The 17,266-nt window shown below is 37.9% G+C and overlaps 1 protein-coding gene across 1 annotated transcript; it reads left to right on the top strand.

Moving 5' to 3' along the window:
- Nucleotides 1–1,296: 1,296 nt before the first annotated feature.
- LOC142127193 (thrombospondin type-1 domain-containing protein 7B-like) lies at nucleotides 1,297–11,244 on the top strand. Its single transcript, XM_075194322.1, has 5 exons — nucleotides 1,297–1,413; nucleotides 4,158–4,317; nucleotides 6,148–6,321; nucleotides 6,983–7,078; nucleotides 10,994–11,244. The coding sequence occupies exons 1-5, from the start codon at nucleotides 1,297–1,299 to the stop codon at nucleotides 11,167–11,169; spliced, it is 723 nt and encodes a 240-aa protein (XP_075050423.1). The 3' UTR covers nucleotides 11,170–11,244.
- Nucleotides 11,245–17,266: the final 6,022 nt, after the last annotated feature.

The following is a 17,266-nucleotide window of genomic DNA, read 5'->3' as shown; positions in this document are numbered from 1 at the left end:
ATCCTTTGAATGTCAGGTCCTCAGACTTTATAAACTTCCGCTCAAAAAATATCTCACTTGGCATCACTGGACTAAATGGCTGTTTGATAACAACTCGCTGGAATGAAATTTAGGACAAGGTAATTACAAAACTATTGATTTTGAGGTCATTTTATGATAAGCTTAACATCCCGGATAAAGTTAATAAATATACATTAGATGCGGTGAGAAACAGCTGGACTCTGCAGCACTAATGGGTTTTCTAGCAGAGAGACAACAATTACAACAGCTCAAAGGGCGTCCGTTCCCGTATGGTAGATTACATAGGATATATACAGTTAGGTTCATATATATATTTGAACACTGACACAATTTTTGTTGTTTAAGCTGTTTACCAAAATATATTCAAGCTAAAGTTATATAATGAATATGGACCTAAAGTACAGCCTATCAGCTTTAATTTGAGGGTATTCACATCCAAATTGGAGGAAGTGTTTACAGCTGTTTAATATGCAGCCCCCTCTTTTTCAAGGGACTTAAAGTGATTGGACAATCGGCTTAAAACCTGTTCAATGGACAGGTGTGGGCTATTCCTTCGTTATTTCTTCATCAATTAAGCAAAAGGTCTGGAGTGGATTCCAAGTGTGACATTTGTATTTGGAAGCTGTTGCTCTGAACCCACAAATGCGGTCATAGGAGCTCTCAATGAAGTGGAACAGACCATCCTTAAAGTTGCCATAACAAAAACAATTCATCAAAAGAGACAGCGGGAACCTTAGGAGAGGCCAAATCCACAGTGTGGGACATTCTGAGAAAAGAAAGAACGTGCTGGTGAGCTCAGGAACACAAGAGACCTGGATGTCCATGGAAGACAACAGTGGTGGATGATCACAGGGTCCTTTACATGGTAAACCTCTTTACAACATCGACAAGGGAACCACTCTCCAGGAGGTAGGTACATCATTATCCAGGAGGTAGGTACATCATTATCCAGGAGGTATTCATATCATTATCCAGGAGGTAGGTACATCATTATCCAGGAGGTAGGTACATCATTATCCAGGAGGTAGGTACATCATTACCCAGGAGGTAGGTACATCATTATCCAGGAGGTAGGCATATCATTATCCACGTCTACCATAAAGAGAAGACTTCACGAGAGCAAATACAGAGGGTTCACCACAAGGTGCAAACCATTCATCAACCTCAAGAATAGAAAGGCCATATCAGACTTAGCCAGAAATATCTAATAAAGCCAGCCGAATTCTTGAACAGCATTCTCTGGATTAGATTGAGCTAAGATCAACCTGTACCAGAATGATGGGAAGAAAGAAGTATGGAGAAGGCTTGGAATGGTTCATGATCCGAAGCATACTAGGGTCATCGGTAGAACACGGTGGAGTCAGTGTCATGGCAACACATGGGCTTCCGATGGTACTGCAGTAAAGCCCTGGCAAAGCATAACAAAGGAGGACCCAACATTTGGTGATGTCCACGGGTTCCAGACTTCAGTCATTGTCTCCAAAGGATTCACAACAAAGTATCAAGAATGAATATTTTATTTCTGGTTGTTAATTTGTCCAATTATATTTGAGCCCCTGAAAATAGGGCACTGTGTATAAATGGTTACCATTCCGAAACATTTCATAGCATATTTCTGTTCAACCTCTTGAATTAAAGCTGAAAGTCTGCACTTCAATTAAGTTGAAGTGCCCCATGCCTCGCTGCTATCTCATTCTTACTGAATTGATCGGCGTTATTCTCATAAATAGTGGTTCAGCCTACAGAATGGCTGCGTGTAGATGACTTTAATGTCCCTGTAATGATGTAAATGGAAAGAACCTGAAAAAAAATAAGCTGGATAAGTTTGTCTGACGACATCGCGGCCTGTTGTCCATAGTAAAACAGATGTGCACATTAGCAAATTAAGTTATATGACTAAGTACATCAGCATAAATGTAATGCATTTTAAAAAAGGAAAAGGGGACAGCTGCTATCTTAATTGCAATCAGTCATCTGATGGTCACAAGTGCTTAATGCATTTAATTGAGAGATGAGAATGAGAAAAACAAATAATTATATAGTGGCTCCTGCCAGTAATAGTGCAAATTAAACTCTCTCTAAATTATTATTTTTTTTTTTAATAAATGAAAACTTTATTGAACATACAAAGCACTTGAAGTGACACTGGTGTTCCTTGTTACATTATAAATGGCGACAGAGAATAATAGAGTTGATAGAGCTGAGCATCGTTGGGTAAACCCAGCTGACGCCAAATGATGCCCTAGATTCTCCACAATGGAATACCCCCGTTTAATATTTCCCGATCCATGAATGCCATTGTAGCCGTAATGTTGCTTGTTACTAAATGTCATATTACCATTTTACACCTCAAATATCGTCGTCTTTGCTTTTTTATCTACATGTTTAAAACCGAATCATTTGTATTGTGACCTGTTCGTTTCACATCTCTTTTTTTTCACAGACTGATAGATGAGCTGCTGAATCTCTCCCCATGATTTTAGGTTTTATTTGTTTTTTAAAGCCAGTACTTTTAGGATTAGCAAAGGTGGGCGAAGGGATAGATAAACACTTAATAAAAGAGTATAAAGCGCAGCATAACACACATTAATTAGAAAATAATGATTAATGGACAGCATGATGGCTCAGTGGTTAGCACTTCTGCCTCACAGCACTGGGGTCATGAGTTCAATTCCCAACCATGGCCTTATCTGTGAGGAGTTTTTATGTTCTCCCCGTGTTTGCGTGGGTTTCCTCCAGGTGCTCTGGTTTTCTCCCACACTCCAAAAACATACTAGTAGGTTAATTGACTGTGTGTGTGTGTGTGTGTGTCTGTGTGTGTGTCTGTGTATGTTAGGGGATTTAGACTGTAAGCTCCAATGGGGCAGGGACTGATGTGGGTGAGTTCTCTGTACAGCGCTGCGGAATTAGTGGCGCTATATAAATAAATGGTAATAATAATAATAATAATTAAAGGTTGAGCCCAGTTTGGGATGCTGGGGATGTTTTGTCTGTAAAATTAGGAAAGCCAGTCAAGGACCATGACCATAAAGAAATAAAGGTGTCTATTTATCTTGGGTTTCTAGAGCCAGATTCTGGGGAAACATAAAGTTGTATTTAAAAAAAAAACCCAAAAAACTTTATTTAAAAAAATGCTTATTTTAATAATAAAGTATTGTTTCCTGGGCTGACCACCAGCTATCGCCATAGTGATAAGGGCTTTGTCAAATAGGGAGAAGCCCCAAGTCCGTAGAAAACACTAGTTTTCATCGGATTTAGGGCTCTTCACCGATTGATAATTAACCCCCTATCTCAAGCAGAGCTTATAGTCCACATTCCTCTGGGAAATAAAGTGTGTAACCATATCACTTTGACACCTATTGTTCCATAGTCCGTATTAAAGACAGAGATCCACACAATCCTCGTTTTTGGGATTCCACTGAATAAAATCTAATTCCTAACTTGAAAGAAAGGCTGGGTACACACTACAGAACATTTCTCCTGGTGCGATATCGTTAACGATTTTACCAACGACTGATAATCCTGATCAGCAGCTGATTCCTGTGTACACACTGTACACGTTTTACAAGATTTACCTTCAGATCTGTGCTCTTCATCTGTCATAACCATCTGCTGAAAAGATGGTGACTCTGTAAACTCCATAGAGATCTATGGACACTGCCGGTCCTGAGTGCTTACACACTGCATGATTGGAGCAACATCGTTCCATCGTTTATAAAGATTTTTAGTCCGGTTATAAAATCAAGCGATACGATGTGCTCTGGTACCATAAAACATGATCCTGGGAGTGCACACACTAATGTGATACCGGACCTAACAGTCATTTATCGTGTGGTTGGCCTGATAATCGGTTGACACACCTGTAGAGTGTACCCAGCCTAAGCAGTAGGCGATTAAATGATAGAATCTAATCTATCTGTAGCTCTTGCAGGTCTCTGTGCACTAACATCACAGAGTTGAGATAAGGCTGGATAAATCCAAACAGGAATCTTGATTAAAAACCTATGGAACTTGGGCAAATCCCCAGCAATATATTAAATTTGCTGCCTCCCTAATTGAAATCCATTCAGCACGCTGTGGCTGGGACACAGACAGGCTTGGAACATCCTAATTTATTTATCTGTTCATCTTTACAGAATGGTCACTGTGGAGAAGGATTTAGGTCTCGTAATCTCACATGTGTGGTGCACGATACCTCCACCTCTGGAGCCAAAAAGCAAGTGGACCCTAAATTATGCGGCCCGTTACCCAGCGAGGAAAGTCCTCTCAACTCCAACTGCTACGTGCCGTGTCCAGGTAAGTTGTCTGAAGGACATTTCGTTACATACATTATACATACTGTACCTGTTACTCCTCTCAAAGACGCTGCCTAATGAAACAGCTACGTTATAATACATCTCTTCTGAACACTTTATCCCATTAGCTGCACAGATATGTTTTAGGATTGCTTCAAATGATCGGTGCTTTCAGCAATGTGTAAAATAATTTTACTTACAGAGTACACTCATTATTTTTAAGCGGTTATATAATGCAAAAAAGTGTATAAGCTTCCTCTTATATCCAGCGGAGAGCTGGTAACATTTTTCCCTGGGGCGCAAAGACAAACAAGTACTCCAGGCTCTTGTACCGGCGCACTGCGACGGAAAAATGTGCGCAATTAATCTTTAATGTGAATATGTATTTACTGGTATTATTTTGTACATGTCACTAAGCGGAAACGGAAACTTTGAAATGATTTTGCATTACTTTTACATTTTTATGTTGTTTATAATATTATAGATGAGGAATTATTATCAGAACATTCATCAAGAGACGTATTCTGAGCCCAACCCTCGTTCAGTATTATTCGCGCGTATTTAGGCTTCGCGTACTCACGAATTCATCAAGGCATGGATCGCAAGATACCCGCGCTGTTCAATTTGGGTGTAGGTCTGCTGTGCTCTAATACACAAGACACTGCAAGATACAGACATTCCCTATGTGGATTATAAATTCGGAAAAGAAGGCTCAGGAAAATAATAAAAATGATTAAATCAATGTCCCCTGGTAATAATAAAGGCATAAATGATAAAATAGTTTAAAAAATATAAAAAGTATTGCTTTTTTAGATTTTTCCCCATGAAATACATTTATTAGAATGTTCATAATGTCTCGTGAACATAAAATAAATTTTTACAGTTGCTCGTAATTGCAAACACATGTTCTAGCGTCCATATGAGACTGTCATCACTACTAATCAGGGCTGCGTTCACTGACGTTTCTGACGATTCTGGGTATGCACAGAGGGATTTTGCGGACGATACACACAAACAGATATGTGTCTTGTGCTGTATCACATACTTGCCAATGTGGGCAAGATGATTCCCGGGAGGTCCGGGGTGCAGGTGGGTGTGTGGGGTCGGGGCTCGAAGATTTGCGTCATTAGCCCCGCCCTCAAAACGGACATCACTACTCTGAACCAATAAAAATAGGGGGCGGGGCCACAATGCTGGGTCCATGACATCACTAGGCCCTGCCCCCTCCGTTTAGTTTACACAGCCAGCCAGGTTCAGGGAGAATTGCCTGCTCTCCCGGGAGTCCGGGAGAACTCCCAGAAATTTGGGATTCTCCCGGACATTCCGGGAGAGTAGGCAACTATGCTGTATCAGTCTCTGTGTGTTGGGTTCAAAAAGATCCAAATAACACAGGTTAAAAGCATAGAATTTTATCGCAAATATACAGCACACTAATGACTAATCTTACATTGTTTTTAAACTAAATGAATATGCGACGGGATTAAAATAAATGTATTTTGTGATTTTGTGTGTGTGTGTGGTTGGGAGGGGGGGATGGTTTATAAAAGTGCTGTAAAATGCCACTTAGCGTGATTATCTCCCACTACTTACGCACCAAGCACATGGCATTTGTACTTTCCAGAAATCTCTTCAGCATTCCATAAAACAGACGCTGTGCGCTGATCCGGCTGGCGGGTCAAGTCCCCGTTGTCTCATTACACAGACACGGATACGCTTATCTACATTGACATTTCTAAATTGCATGACAGTGGGCTCGATTATCCGGGAGAGAGGACGTTACATTATAATTATCATTATTTCTACGTCTTATTGTATTATATTTGTCCTTTAGGTGATTGCCACCTCAGCGAATGGTCCCACTGGAGCTCCTGCGAGGTCGCCTGCATCGACGGACGCAGTTTTGAAACAGTCGGTCGCCAGTCCCGGTCTAGAACCTTTATTGTACAGGCTCTAGGAAACCAAGAGAACTGTCCGAAGCCGGTGATTGATACCCGGCCCTGTACAGGTTATATATTTTTTGCAAAGAAAAATATAACACACTTCTGTTTACATAATGGAGCAGGCTTATATAGTAACTTGGTGCACACTTTTTCTGTAACCCATAGCAACCAATCTTACTGCCATTTTTCAGTTGCAGTATAATGAATGAAAGCAGGCATCTGATTGGTCAGTGAGGGCCACAGCACATCATGTTAAGCCCATATATGTTTTCGTTTTGAAACATACATTTTTTATAAAGACTTTCCGTGACGACACAGCACCAATTCCTACGGAGATACATTTGGCAGCAGGAAACGCAGCTGAGCTTCAGAACTTGGCAACACTGATTCAATCCTTCCTAATTGCTGGAATACGTTTCAGTCATTTTCCTGACCTGACTCCGTATTCATTAATAATCTCTTCCTCATTAAATGTTTATACACAGATTTTTCTCCTACAAATGCATCTTTTCCTCAGTCCCCCCTTCCCCCCTCGGCTGAGCTTCAGCAATATAAAATTTTTAGTGCACAAGAGTCGGCCTGTCAGTTTCATCAACTTCACACAATTAGTTACCGACGGCCGAGAGTTTATGTTTTGGCCAAATATAGGCAGTGAGATCTTAGCGCCTTTGATACACAGGTGAGGAGTAGAATTGTGTAAATGACACTTTGTGTGTTTACTCACAGGAGGGAAATGTTTCAGATACACGTGGAGGATGAGTCCTTGGAGGGACAATAAAAGGACGGTTTGGTGTCAGCGCTCGGATGGGATGAACATTACAGGTACAGTGATGGTGCCGTATGTAATCATTTAGGTATTAAATGTGGCACAGCTCTGCTCCAAATTGGAGCAATGGAGGATTTCGGCGCAGGGAGTTGGGTAGGGTGTGGCTCAATACGCCACATGATAATTATTCATATAATTAACATGATGTGGAGCGCACTCCACTGCCACCATTCGTCTGCAGTTACGCACGCCGTCCGGAGAAAGAGTGGGATTGTGCTCTTTCCTCTATATTTGACTTAATGCCTATATTTAGGATTTTTCAAAAGAGACATGTAACGCAGTAATTCTTTAGGCCACACGTCCTTTTCAGGGGCAAACGCAGGATTTGTAGAGAGGGGTTTCCACACCACGCCACCAGTGGGCGTGACCAGCATGCATGGGGGCGTGGCTATAACTTTATACAGTGCTTGGCTGCTCTCCAACTCTCCCTATCCCCATAATATACATAGGCAATGCTGCGTGCACTACTGTTAGGTGCACGCAGCTCTCCCTTTTCAAGTAGAGCCGTGTGAAATGGGGGCAGGGTCCAGCCACCTCAATTATACAGTGCCCCAGACTTGGAGGGGGGGGTTCCTGGCACTGGGAAACCCCCCCCCTCGGTTTGCCTAAGCTTTTGATCATACCAGCGCAAATGGAGGTAACTATACCTAGTGACCACAGTCCATTGTAAAATGTTTTCTCTGGCTGAGAGCTTCCAGCCAATCACAAGTTTGGGATCGGGAAACAGGACTGTTTCAAATATGTTCTTATGTATATTATTGGTTGGAACTTTGAGCTCGAGATCAGAGTAGATAAGAGACCCCACTTTGAGGTCTGCTAAGACTGTGCCACCTGATATTGGTGCAGATATATTTGGGCTGAGGGTTAAGGGGAATTTTGTCTTTTAGTGCAATGTCGCGCACTTTTTGTTTTAAATTTGTTTTTAAAAACAGAATGTGTGTGTTTGTTTGTTTTTTACATAACTTAGTTGGTTAACGTGATTAAGGGGTAAATTTATCAAGCTGTGGGTTTGAAAAAGTGGAGATGTTGCCTACAGCAACCAATCAGATTCTAGTTATCATTTTGTAGAATGTACTAAATAAATGATAACTAGAATCTGATTGGTTGCTATAGGCAACATCTCCACTTTTTCAAACCCACAGCTTGATAAATTTACCCCAAGGGTGTTCCTGCCCATTGTGCCTGTCTCCCCTTAGTCTGGTAATCATAGACTGGGTAGCACAGATCGCTAACATCATTCTGTGTTTAACAACACCAGCCCTGGTGATCCTAGCCATGGGCCAGACATCTATTTTAAATTAAATGTCTTTTTTTCTAAATTGCTGGTCTTGCTGCAATAGCAGGACCAGAGCTGCAGCTGCTCTGATTTATTTAGAGTACTGAGAAACCCTTGTGGGAACTTTAAAGAAAAGATTCTAAAAATAATAATATTATTCTATATTTATATAGCGCCAAAGATATTATGCAGCGCTGTGTAACTACCATCAGGGAGAGGACTGAGGAAGAACTTTAGTAGAGGCAAATCTTAGAGTACACTGAAAAACACAGATACATAGAAAATTGCAGCCAGACTTTCAAATTTTCACTTATAAATGAAAAAAACAGAGTTATAACCACAGATTTATTGTGTGAGCTGTGAATCATAAACATTGTGATAAGCTCGTTATCTCAGCCTGCTGACACTATAACAAGTAACAGCATATTGCAAAAGTTTTAAACTAGATATGAAAATATCAGTCACAGCAGAGCTAGATTTAAGTGCATGGAATACCGGTAAGCCATATGTACAGTAATTAGATCTATTACGCAGAATATTTGGGACTCTGTCTTTTCCTTAATTTAGAGCACCATGTCTAAAATATACTAAAACACATAAAAAAATGAACAGTGTCCTTCTCTACACTGCTGCTGACATTCCCCTCATCATTAAATAATTTATCGCTGCTCCTCACAGTGAGCGTAGAATGTGGCCCTCAGCCATCATGTCTAAGTTTCTGACACAGTGTCTGAAAATCAGCAATAGTTTAAATTTTTTCTTGTAAATTTTTTTTCTCAATAATGAGTTTTCGTATTAGATGACCCAAATCTTTGCCACTTAAATCAGTGATGGGCAGCAGGGGGACCTCTGATCCTTCACCTGCGGCCCCATAGCTCCTTCCTGCATTATTGTCAGATGTGTACCAAAAAGAGATAAATCTCACCGCTTTTGTGTAGAAATACATTACAAAATAATGAGCGTTAAGACTTGTAGAAAACACCTGCTGATATGTTATTACAGATAACTGTCTCTTTCTTTGATTAAATGTATTGTTTACCTCATTACTGAGATTAAGGGTAATGTGTGGGCCTTTTGAAGGTTGGAGGGCCATCCATTGTGGCCCTCGAAGTGTATCAGGTAGCCCATCACTGACATATATATTATGTCTTCATGTAAATGCTTTCATGTTTTTAAACAAGGTTTCCTATTTTGTTCCCAAATCTAATGGCATCTACATTATAATATAAATAAATAATTGCAATTATGTATCAATATTAAAATATATATTTCCCTCCACCCCCAGGCTCATACCCCCGATTATACACACTTTTTATAAACAGGATCTCTTTCTGTTCTAGATAATTCAACTAATATTTAATGATTAATTAACACCTTATGAAACAGTGTAATATTGCAGCATAGCAAATATCACAGTTTGAAAGCCTGATTCAGTATTGTTGATATAATTCGGAACACTAGAAATAGAATCTGACATTAGCCGTTATTAACCCATTACTTGTGTTAGATTTTTATTAGCTATATAATATATGATAGGTCTCGATATGTGAGGAACTTGTTTCGCCTCGTATACCTTACACTTTATATATAGCCAAATCCACGCTGCGTTGGTCCCTGTTGACAATTATTTAGGTGAATATTGAGGAACTACAATTCACGTGATGACTTGTTCTATGAATAGAGCTAGATTGTTTTAGATACGCAACTGTAATAAATATTATCATATGAAGCAATAAGAATGGACAGTGGGGATTGCATCTTATGTACAGACTAAGAACGATTGTACTGTGCTATTAAGGCAAAAAATAGGGACATCTCCAGGTATACGAGTTTTCAAGAATATGATTTTTTTTTAATGTCCCTAAAAGTTAGTAACAGTCGGTAACTATATTTATATAATGCGTGTCTGTAGAGCAGCCTCTATTGTTTCCAGACAGTAATCAACCTTGATATATGCTGCTGTTTACACATGTACTAACCAGTATGGAGCAAGCAACACGTTCATCCTGCAAGAGAAACCAATCCGCATACCGCGCAGTAACCCAGCATGGGGCCGCTAGGAACCACAGAGGCCGTGGGAAGAATTGGGGCATGAGACAACCCCATTACCCTCCCACCAGTCCCTGCATTATTTAAATTAGATATAGCTAAACAGCACCAAGCGATATCTGATGATGATATCTCAGCATGTCTCAGTTCTCAGCAATGTTTCTGCATAAACTCTGCATGTATCTTATGATGAAATTCAGCAAACATGTCATAACGGACATTGCAGTGCTCCAAGATGCACAGACAGCACCACGAATGCCGGGTTTAGATGCCTTGGCTTAACCGCAGCCGGGAATACTGCTTGAAAATGTTGGCAGCTATGTTATTATTATTATTATTAATAATAATAATCATAATAATAATAATAATAATAATAGTATCATTATTGTGACTCCACATTATAGTACTGAATACAAAACCTGCAACAGTACGACATTGTTGCCTGCACCACACAGCATCACTGATCAGTACAAAGACAGACAGAAGGAAACAGTAACGCAGCCAGGGCTGGGACTATTTGAGAGAAGATCTGTGTAGATACAGAGGGAGAGGACTTTAATAGGTTTTGATGTTTTTCTCCTTGCAGGTGGTTGCGCTCCTAACTCCCAGCCTGCTGCCGTTCGAAACTGCGACCCACCATGCAGAAAGCCATTCTCCTATTGTATGCAGGTAACCTACTTAGAGAGAACCAGTCTACATAATCACCTTAATTCCACACACAAGTACAAGACAGAAGTTGTGGTTTATTTAGAAAGGACATAGCGCCACCTAGAGGAGACTCAGTGAAACGGGCAAAGGAAATATTTACGTTGGACCATAGATGCTCCTGGATTGCTGTGACTGTCCATTACAAGATTTATTAACATTTTTTGGGGACAGTGAGCACATGTTTATATGCAAATATTATTTAAATGATGTAGATGTTACCGGTTCAATAGCTCTCATTAATGAAAACCACACAGGATAGTTCGAAGGACCTGTTGATGCACTGTACGGTGTAATTTATTTCTCTGTATCGTAAAAACATACTTTGGTGGGGGGTGGCTATGTATGTGATAGTTACATAGTATAACATTTATTTTGATATCCATCACATATGGGGACAGCTGTACACATTATCTAATCAGTGTATATCAAAAGAATAATAACTCACAGGACGGTATTAAAGAATAAATATGTTGATAAAAATTTCATACTAAACATTTATTAGTAAAATTACTGCAATTTAGGAAGTGGTGTCAGATATTTCGCTGTTACATTATAACAGTATTATAATAATAAACAGTGTTAGGATTTCTGTCACACTTAAAGCCTTGTACACAGTGGGCCTTAGTCATTAAGTAGAGCAAAGCAAAAAAAAGGAGTAACTTTGAATCTGTTGCATTGGAGGGGAGGTAAATTTAAAATGTGGGGAGAGATTTATATTTGGAATAGGGCATGTAGATCAACTTTACATTTCAGTGTAAAAAAAATTATCAAGTATTTGTGAACCGGAACAGAGATTGCGTGCCAGGCCTTCTCGTCTAACATTAGTGCCTGACTCATAAATGCTCTACAGAATGAATGGTCACAAATTTCCACAGAAACACTCCAACATTTTCTGAAAGCCTTCAAAGAAGAGGGGAAGCTGTTATCGCTGTAAAATGGGGACGTTTTATCTTGCATATAAATGAAGGTTTATCGTAACTTTTATTGATAAATAAAACATCAGATGTCCCTTCTATTGAATCATAATAAGACCATTTACATTCTGTTTCACTATATTTCAATTGAAGTTTGAAATACAGTATTAATAATTATAAGGAAATTAAGAAATGCAGGCACTATGACAATTTTATTTTAATATAGAACAGAAATACATACAGCCAAACATGCTGTTTGTGTAACAGCTTCTTCTAGAACAATATCTTAATTAAAGCAGATCTTTTTATTGCCAAATAGTATAATACATTTCATTTCACAAACAAGAACAGCATTATGAGATACCTAAAAGAACAAATAAGGAAATATCTGCATCTCTTCAGGGTTTAATGACATCTTGCTATTTCTTCATGTCTAGGATTGCACTCCCAGGACCACGGTGCTTTGCACTGCAGATGTTACAGAAATAGACAGGTGACATCTAGAAAAAGATGCAATAAATTAATGCCTGCTAATGCTATGTCAGTAAAATATCATTTTCCATCAGTTTAGAAGTAGAATTCCAACAAAAACACAGAAAATGTACTACTATTTGAAGCTGAAGTTACACTACAACACAAACTGCTACTTATTTGGGACCAGACATTCTCTCTGATTCAGCCGGTTCCCACAGGACCTAGACACACTTGTTTGCTTCAAACACCAATGGTGGAGCTGATGCTACTCCTCTGTAAACTTCCAACTCCTGAATGAGAAGTTCAAATGAAAGAAGCAATAACGACGCCGTACTTCTAAAAGAGACCCACCTTAGCAGAAGAGAACATCACTAGATCACTGCAGCCCTTGTGAGTTTAACTTGTGTGGATGGAACTCTGGACTCCAGATTAATTAGCTTCCGGTATTATAGCATCTCTCATTGATCTTCAGTTTTCATTAGAATTATCATTTAAGTGATCAGTAATTACATGTATTGGATGCTATTCCACAATATTTACAACAATTTAAGCCATGAAGCAATAAACTACATCTGCTCCAAATTGACTGCACTTCTTCTTTAACTGCAGTGGACATTGCAATTAGGTATTTCTTCTATTTCCCTTTTTGCCTTTTAAAATTGCTTTTCTTACCCTCCTCTCATTGCTTTATCTTTAGATCGTCCTTTACCCTTCCTGCAACACGCACCTTTGTTCACATTGCCGCTTCATTACTCCACTAACCCCTATATTAGCACTCATGATTTTTTTTCCTATTTATATTCACTAACTGTAACTGACTCATCCTGTCGCCGGAAAATAAAAGGTCACATCTTCTTTCCTATCTTTCTCTCTCTCTGCTTCTATTAGTTGGTGATATATCACCTAAGTCCCCCTCACTTCTCTCATACATGTATATCAGAATACTACTGAAATTCAGCAAACCTCAAACATATAACCTGTCTCTCTGTCTCTTGCAAAGGGCAATATACAGAATTACCCAAAGTTTCCCCTATTTCCTCACCATATACAGAGTACATGACTGGAGAACCCGTTTGTACAATATCAGATCATAGCAGCATAAATAATCTGAGATTTGTTGTGAGCAAAATAAAAAAAAAAAACTTGCTGAGAACATATTTCTCAGTGATATTGAGGCCCAATGAAGCAGGTGATATCAAGTTCTTCAAATGAGCTGGCATGAATGTTTTATTGTGGGTAGAATGCCAGTTACACCGTGCCAATCAAAAGGCAAAAAAAAAGAAAATAAAATGGAAAGAATTTTGTTTTTTGAAAAAGATGAGAAGCTATTGTTAAAAAATAATTGAATGGCAGCAGGAGCCTGGGAAGGGCGGAACACATATATATCAATTGTACTCTGTGTATGTAGATCTGAAGCTCAGCAGCAAGCTCACCTCCCCAGATAATATGCACAAAGAAATTACAATCATCTGTATTTTAATAGTGTTATGCATTGTTTGTTAATGCATTGCAACATTTGTAACACAATAATGAGAATTTTTATTACTTGGAGGGTTTGTCCACTGTCTCCCGTTTTACAAATATTAGGGCGACTTCCTGTAATCATCTCCATGAGCCCAAAGTTCTAAGAGATGTTGCCTATAGCAACCAATCAGATTCTAGCTGTCATTTTGAAGAATGTACTAAATAAATGAGAGCTAGAATCTGATTGGTTGCTATAGGCAACATCTCCACTTGTAGCTTAGTACATATACTACAAGGTTTTTATTGAATAAAATGTTTTTATTTAATATCACACAATTATACAGGGAAAAAATACAAAAACATAAGGAAAAACAAACAGGGAGGACAGGAGGTAGGGAAAAAAAAATCAGGAAGGGGAAACAGAGAACACTGTATCAGTTAAGAACAACGGAACAATGCCAAACGAATACACAGAATATGAAAACATTAGAGCCAACTCTGATGGAGGAGTAAGTGGAAAGGCTCGATATTCTGAATAATAAGAACTCCAATCAAGTAATTTGATTAGTTTCCATATCAAAACTTTTCTACATTTTATCGATTATCACAGAAACGGGGGGGGGGGGGGATTTGCAATACTGAGCAATTGCTGCTTTAGTGGCTATAAGAATATGACCTAGAACATATCTGTGGTGATTATGTGGTATATCTAATGACTGATTGTTATTTTCTGTTGAATTTACGTATAACACTGTGAATATTTTATGTAACCTTCCAAAGTGTATTTTTTTAACTGATCTGAGACTGACCCAGGCAAGTGTCAATGGTCTTGTGAAAGTAGCCAGGCCGACAGATTAAATCTCTGAGTAGTTTGTGTATGCAGAGGCGTTAGCCAGGCTGAACAGCAGAGGTGAGCACTCAGGTCATGTGAAAATGCCAGGTCATCCATAATTTACTTTGAAAGCCCTGTGTCATTTTGGGCATTGACCGAACGTAGGTGAAAAATGAAATTCCTAAGGTGGGGGGTGAAGAGCCAGCAAGAAAGGGTTTAAAAATCCCTTGTATCAATAGTACAGTGTCCATTTTCTTTGAGGAGGGTCTACCACGACTGAAATGGGCCATTCTTCTCAGTGTGTACTCCTCACACGCCAATTCCTGAACTTGTAAGTAGGGATTCTAGTTTTATTTCCTATTTTATTTTCTAAAACTCATTTGTGCAACCTATTGTATGTCTGTTTAATATCTTTTTGTAAATTAGCCTTGGAAACATTTTTCGGATTAAACATTTTATCTAGCGAACTCCTGTGATTCTTTGTGAACTTACGAAGCCCAGGGAGGCTCATGCTACATAGGTATGTGATTTAAGTATGAAACATTAATAAATGGTTCTGGTGAACGTAAGGTTTGGTTTCTGTCTCTATAGGCCAAAAGAAGAATGAGTCCTATCATCTGTGAAAACACCCGTTTCCCCCCACAATTGGACTTTTCGCCCTTTAATAAATCAGCCTCTTAGTTCAGTAACAGTATGTATAAGGTTAGAGCTGACAATGGTTACTTGGCACTTTGGTGAAATACTCTGCTAAGATTATTTAAATTAAGATATTTCAACAACAGCTGCTGAGTCAGCCAGTTCAACAATCAGTAATTAAGTATAAAGAATTGCACATTTATGACTATATAATTTAAATATAAATGGCAGAGTTCCTGCCCTAACTGAAATGGTTTACATTTATGCAAATGCTGCTTAATTAAATTACATTTCTTGCACACGTATATGTTCTTGAAGCTGGTGTAATTAAACGAGGTTCAGAATATTAAAATGATGTATATGTTACATTCTGAACCTGAATGAATTGTGGTGCCAATCATGAATCATGAATCGAATCATGAATCATAAATAATGAATCATAAATTGAATCATGAATCATTAATCGAATCTTGAATCATGAATCATGAATCGAATCATGAATCATGAATCATGAATTGAATCATGAATCATGAATCATAAATCGAATCATGAATCAAGAATCATGAATCATGAATCATGAATCATGAATTAAATCATGAATCATGAATAATAAATCGAATCATGAATCATGAATTGAATCAGGAATCGAATCATGAATTGAATCATGAATCATGAAATGAATCATGAATTGAAACTTTAATCATGAATCATAAATCATTAATCATGAATTGAATCATGAATCATAAATTATCAATCGAATCATGAATCATGAATCATGAATCATGAATCATGAATTGAATCATGAATCATGAATCATGAATCGAATCATGAATCATGAATCAGGAATTGAATCATGAATTGAATTATGAATCATGAATCGAATCATGAATTGAATCATGAATAATGAATTGATTCATGAATTGAATCAAGAATTGAATCTTGAATCAGGAATTGAATCATGAATCATGAATTGAATCGTGAATCATGAATCATGAATTGAATCATGAATCATGAATCAAGAATCATAAATAGAATCATGAATCAAGAATCATAAATCCAATCATGAATCATAAAATGAATCAGGAATCGAATCATGAATTGAATCATTATTGAATCATGAATCATGAATTGAATCATCAATCATCAACCATGAATCATGAATTGAATCATGAATCATGAATTATAAAACATGAATTGAATCATGAATCATGAATTGAATCATGAATCATGATTAATGAATTGAATCATCAATCATGAATCATGAATCGAATCATGAATCATGAATCAAGAATCATGAATCGAATTATGAATCATGAGTTGAATAATGAATCATGAATCATGAATCATGAATCGAATCATGAATCATGAATCATGAATCGAATCATGAATCATAAATCATGAATCATAAATTGAATCATGAATCATTAATCGAATCTTGAATCATGAATCATGAATCGAATCATGAATCATGAATCATGAATTGAATCATGAATCATGAATGATGAATCATGAATTAAATCATGAATCATGAAACGAATCATGAATCATGAATCAAGAATCATGAATCGAATCATGAATCATGAATTGAATCATGAATCATGAATCATGAATTGAATCATGAATCATGAATCGAATCTTGAATCATGAATCATAAATTGAATCATGAATCATCAATTCAATCATTATTTGAATCATGAATCATGAATCATGAATCATGAATTGAATCATAAATCATGAATCATGAATCATTAATTGAATCATGAATCATGAATCGAATCATGAATCATGAATTGCATCATGAATCATGAATCATTAATCGAATCATGAATCA

Source organism: Mixophyes fleayi, unplaced genomic scaffold (assembly GCF_038048845.1).
Source record: "Mixophyes fleayi isolate aMixFle1 unplaced genomic scaffold, aMixFle1.hap1 Scaffold_29, whole genome shotgun sequence".
NCBI classification, from domain to species: domain Eukaryota; kingdom Metazoa; phylum Chordata; class Amphibia; order Anura; family Limnodynastidae; genus Mixophyes; species Mixophyes fleayi.
Note: the sequence above shows the minus strand (reverse complement) of the source record. Positions and strands in the feature narration are given on the sequence as shown.

Coding starts and splice junctions, on each gene's coding strand:
- LOC142127193 (XM_075194322.1), top strand. CDS start 1,297: ATGATGGGAAGAAAGAAGTATGGAGAAGGCTTGGAATGGTTCATGATC. Junction 4,318..6,147: donor CTGCTACGTGCCGTGTCCAG/GTAAGTTGTCTG, acceptor TTTGTCCTTTAG/GTGATTGCCACCTCAGCGAA. Junction 7,079..10,993: donor GGATGGGATGAACATTACAG/GTACAGTGATGG, acceptor TTCTCCTTGCAG/GTGGTTGCGCTCCTAACTCC.